The 5,460-nt window shown below is 48.3% G+C and overlaps 1 protein-coding gene across 1 annotated transcript; it reads left to right on the forward strand.

Annotated features, from left to right (window-relative positions):
- The first annotated feature begins 1,042 nt into the window (after positions 1–1,042).
- Positions 1,043–1,975, forward strand: LOC134420475 (olfactory receptor 14C36-like). The gene has a single exon (XM_063160642.1). The coding sequence runs from the start codon at positions 1,043–1,045 to the stop codon at positions 1,973–1,975; it is 933 nt and encodes a 310-aa protein (XP_063016712.1).
- The last annotated feature ends 3,485 nt before the right edge of the window (positions 1,976–5,460 follow it).

Raw genomic sequence — 5,460 nt, forward strand, 5'->3', positions numbered from 1 at the left:
TGCTCTCAGGGAGGCTCTGGCATTTGCAGCAGCTGAGTCAGGCACTGCCCTTGGCATTCCTGCCAGGCAGGGCTGTCCATGGGAATGGGGTGTCCAAGCTTCCCTGGCACCTGTGGGGCTGTGGGCAAAGCAGTCTATGGGAAAGGGGAATGAGCTGAGCCCCCTCCCTGAGATCCCATTATGGGCACAGCCAGGGATCTCCTTGCTGTGCCCTTCCAAGCTCTGAGCTGCCCTCAAGGGTGCAAATCTGTGCCAGAGCCTCTGGGATTTTCCTGAATGTCCCACGGGGAAGGGCAGAGCTGCCAGAGCTGAGGAAATGCTGTTGGGTTTGCCAAGGGAGCCGTGAGTGTCCTTGGCACAAGGGGGTGCTGAGACCTTGCCCAGAGACCTTTAGAGAGGGTGAGACATTCAGGGATCCCTCTGCTCTGGGCAGGGTCTGGTTTATCCCAGGGAGACCCAGGAATGTGATTGTGCTCCGAATGCAGCCAAAGGTGCAAAGCCAGAGCAGCTGGGAACAAGCCCATCCAGTCCCTCACCCACAGCCACAGGGAATCCTTTGTCTCTCATCTCGCAGTGGCAAACTCAGAGTGCAGCAGAAATGCTGGGGATTTCTTACTCAGAGAGCCAGGAAAGATGTGTGGGTAGGGAAATAATTCCTAAAACCAGCTCCTGCCATCCATGTCCTATAGAAGTAGGAGTGCAGATGCTACCAAGCCTGTCAACATTAGGAGTGATTCCCCTGACTAATCCTGAATATCCATCCTTATCCCTCTGCCACATGGCCACAAACCCAGGGCAGCAGGGCAGAGATGGCTCCTCAAAAGCCCCCATGCACAAGCCTGGCTGCTCCTGGCACACTCAGCCAGCACAACTGGAGCCCAGGCAGGGACCTGGGTGAAGGATTTCCCAGAGCAGGAACAAGGGTGGGTGAGTCCGAGTGGGACAGTCTGCAGGGAATGGCCCAGGTTTGGCTCCAAGCAGCCTCTCCTGACTTATCCCTGTCCTTTCTCCATGAACAGGTCCCCATGTGCAGCCCCAGAAAATGTCGAACAGCAGCTCCATCAGGCTTTTCCTCCTGCTGGCATTGGCAGACACGCGGCAGCTGCAGCTCCTGCACTTCTGCCTCTTGCTGGGCATCTCCCTGGCTGCCCTCCTGGGCAACGGCCTCATCATCAGCACCGTAGCCTGGGGCCACCACCTGCACACGCCCATGTTCTTCTTCCTGCTCAACCTGGCCCTCAGCGACCTGGGCTGCATCTGCACCACTGTCCCCAAAGCCCTGCATAATTCCCTCTGGGACACCAGGGACATCTCCTACACTGGATGTGCTGCACAGCTCTTTTTTTTTCTGTTCTTCATCTCAGCAGAGTTTTTCCTCCTGACCATCATGTGCTATGACCGCTACGTGTCCATCTGCAAACCCCTGCACTACGGGACCCTCCTGGGCAGCAGAGCTTGTGCCCACATGGCAGCAGCTGCCTGGGCCAGTGCCTTTCTCAACGCTCTGCTACTCATGGCCAATACATTTTCCCTGCCCCTGTGCCATGGCAATGCCCTGGGCCAGTTCTTCTGTGAAATCCCACAGATCCTCAAGCTCTCCTGCTCACAGTCTAAACTGAGGAAACTGGGGCTCATTGTTGGTAGTTCCTGTTTAGGTTTGGGTTGTTTTGTGTTCATTGTTTTCTCCTATGTGCAGATCTTCAGGGTTGTGCTGAGGATCCCCTCTGAGCAGGGACGGCACAAAGCCTTTTCCACCTGCCTCCCTCACCTGGCTGTGATCTCCATGTTCCTCAGCACTATTGTCTTTGCTCACCTGAAGCCCCCCTCAGTCTTGTCTCCATCCCTGGATCTGGCCCTGTCATTTCTGTACTCGGTGGTGCCTCCAGCCCTTAACCCCCTCATCTACAGCCTGAGGAACCAGGAGCTCAAGGCTGCAGTGTGGAGACTGATGGCTGGATGTATTCAGGAACATTAAAACGCTGGCCAATTTCTGCCAATCACTTCTACTAAAAGACATCTTTCATACTTCTTGTTGCTTTGGTTGTGGTTTGTTCTTTTTTTTCCTTTGTATTAGTTTTTCATATTGTCCACAAAGAAATGTCATTGTTTTTGCCATTTCTCATTTTGTTTCTCTCCAACTTCCCTGTGGCCAGAGACTGTGTCAATGAGGGGCCGCGGACTTATGGCTTTAAAGGAACTAAAGGATCTCCCAGCCAAGTTGTTTTGCAGAGATGGCCTTTTGTTGCCTTCTCTGGAGCTGCAGCAGCAATGTCTGTGTGCAGAGCTGTGGGCAGATCAGTGTTGGCACAGCAGCTCTGCTGCTGCTGGCCCCACCATTCCTGATCCAGGCCAGGAGCCATTTGCCTTCTTGGCCACCTGGGCACTCTGCTGCCTCATGCCCAGCCTGCTGTCCATCAGTCCCTGCAGGTCCCTTTCTGCCTGGCTGCTGTCCAGCCATTCTGTCCCCAGCCTGTAGTGCTGCAGGTGTTGTTGTGGCCAAAGTGCAGGACTCGGCACTTGGTCTTCCTAAACCTCACCTTGTTGGATTCACCCCCTAGATCCACCTGTCCAGGTCCCTGTGCAGAGCCCTCCTATGCTCCCACAGAATCAACACTCACACTCAGCTTGGTGTCATCTGCAAAGATGTCCTTGGTTCCATGAGGCCTCTCATTGTTACAATGGCCTCCTTGTTACACCAGGCCCTGCACTGTCACACTGGTCTCCTGGGTTCCATAGGGCCCCAATATTTGACAGTGGACTCCTTGGTTCCATGGGGCTTCACAGTGTCACAATGTTCTCATTGGTGCCACAGTATCACAGTGGCCCCTTGGTTCCATGGGGCCCCAGAGTGTCACAATGGCCCCATGGTTGTTTTGCAGAGAAAAGAAGAAACCTCACAACTTTGTAAAAGTTGTAAAGCCCGGAATGCTTTTATTACGACGGGTGCCGGACGCAAGTCCCCCAAAAAGGCATGTGTACCTCTGAAGACTTCGGGTCTTCTTTTATCCCCCTTCCAAATGCATATGAATACAGTTTCTCAATAAGTTTATACATATTCATTCCGTGTGACATTTAGCACCAGTTCTTCTTTATCATAGGAATTTCTAAGTCGGGGGCAAATCAACCTTGTGGTCTTTTCTGTTTTTCTTTCTCTGTCTCCTTGCTGTCTCGGCATGCGAGTTTTTCCTTCACCTTTGGCCTCACAGACTTTTCACCTTTCTTAGACACTTCACCTAATTCAGAATGGATCTTTACTCTGTCTCATTCCCCCCCTTTCCTAGGAAATAAGTAAATTCTTTTACTTAATGAAAACCTTCATGACAGTAAGTGTCTTTTAGTGCTTCACCATGTACATTTGACACAGAGGTTAGTACAGCCATTCGTTGTAGCATTCTCCAGTTCCAAATTAACAATATAATAGATAATCCTAATCTTATCCCAACTAATATTAGTAAAACTACAATGGGGTGGCACAAGTTAAAGATTCCATTTGCAGTTGGTGACCACCCAAAGATCACATCTCACCAGTGACGATTCATATTTTGTTTTATTCTTTGTAGAACTCTGGTTATCTCCTTTGTATCATGTTGGACAGTAATTAAAGTTTTCTTTCCTCTTCCTTGGATTCCTTTCAAGCCTTCCAATAGGTCTTGGTGCTTAATTAATGGTTTTACCAATGTAAGGTTCATCCCACTAGGGGTAGGTGGTAGTCTGTGATACATTGTGTAATTGCCTTAAATCAGCTGGTGGGATATTACTGGTACCAAATACGAAAAATCACACCCAATAATCTTAACAAAATTAGAAATACAGAGATTAGAATGGTTTCTACTAGACAGAATAACATCATTGCTATCAATTTGTACAGCAGCACAAGCAGTTCTCAAGCATACACCATTTTCCAGTATATACAAGCACAGTTCTCTGGTCAGTGACTGGATGAATTTCAAAGTGACAAATACTCTGTTCAGTGTCCAAACACACATCCTGAGCATTAATAGTATTGCTTTCACAAATTAATCCCATCTGTTCTCTAGTAATGCAGGATTCCAAGTTTACTGTCTGCCACTTTCCATTCATCTTTCGTGCCCACACTCTATGTTCTGGAGGATAGAGTATTGTTTTTTCATGGTTTAATCCTAGAGCAACGATGGGATGGATAACATAAACAGTGGCATTACGTACGGTAAGCACAAAGGCAGTTGCCACATTAGAAACAGGATCATAGGTGAAATTCACCGTAGTCCACCAGGATTGAAACTTCCTTTCAATATCAATTGCATTATCCCACACAATTTCTTGAATTTCAGCTGGAAAACTACCTTCACCCCTTTCCCATTTGATCAGAGCTGCTGTTGCTTGTATCCATAACTGTGCTTGTATACAACTGAAAGCTAAAGACACATTATCTTGAACTATACTAAGTGCTTCTGCTATCAACTTGTGGTCTTGGTCCCCGGCCTTTTCATACTTCCTTACTTTGGCAGTACTTTTGAAATCTGTCACTGGCTAGTTCCTAATGCCAATAGAGATTACTATAAAGGCTGCTTCAATTTTGTTAGGCTACCTGTTGCAGTGGCCAGTTTATTCACCAGTATTTCTGAATCAATTCCATTTAAAACTCCTAATCTTGTCCCTAATATGCCAGTTAGATGTTTGTTATGGGGAACAGGAACTGCTTTCTGTCCATGACCATCCCTCCCTGCCAGAGGGATGTGCTGGGCTCACACTGCAAATTCAGACACACTTCACAAGTGTATCTGACAGAGGTTTAGGTCATACTTGAGGCAGATGTTTGTTCTGAAATGTAGAGACCTCAAGGAATCTCCTTCCCCTCCAAAGCACCTGATTTCCCAGATGTGTGGCAAGCAGGAATGTCTCTCCTGGTCTACAAAACCTCACCCACCTTGCCCCTAGCTTCAGGTCCAAGCCTCAAGTAAATAATGAAGGGGAAGTCTGAGAGAAGAGCCTAAATTCATTGCAGTGCCTCAGAAGAAACTGGGATCAGGTTTCTGCTACTTGAAACACTCAGCACAAAAGTGATGCTCAAAATCCTACAGCCTGCTGCTGAGCTCTGAGGGGGGGGGGTCTCTCTCTACCTCTTTTAAGCAGAATCCAACCGCCTCAGACTGGGACAATCACTGATCCAGATCTCAGTAGGAAAAGGGATAGCTATAAATAAAGAAAATCACCTTCCTTGCTTGGGTTAATTTACCACCTGCAGTTCAGCACCCTTTACCAGCCATTGCCTGAGTGTTCAGCCAACCAGCATGGAAAATGACCTAGGGAAACTGATTTCTTGGTGTTCCTGGTTTTAGGCACCAGGAGAGCTGGCTCCTTCCTTTCTTGTCCTGAGATATGCCTGTTTTTGTAACCATGTTGTCCAGCCCTCAAAGGAAGTTTTTAGGGAGGAGGAGCAGGCTGGTTGGATTTTTGAGATGCTAATTTGCATTATCAACT

This window comes from Melospiza melodia, chromosome 7 (genome assembly GCF_035770615.1).
Source record: "Melospiza melodia melodia isolate bMelMel2 chromosome 7, bMelMel2.pri, whole genome shotgun sequence".
NCBI classification, from domain to species: domain Eukaryota; kingdom Metazoa; phylum Chordata; class Aves; order Passeriformes; family Passerellidae; genus Melospiza; species Melospiza melodia.

Excerpts from the sequence above, each read along its gene's own strand:
- LOC134420475 (XM_063160642.1), top strand. The coding sequence starts at position 1,043 with ATGTCGAACAGCAGCTCCATCAGGCTTTTCCTCCTGCTGGCATTGGCA.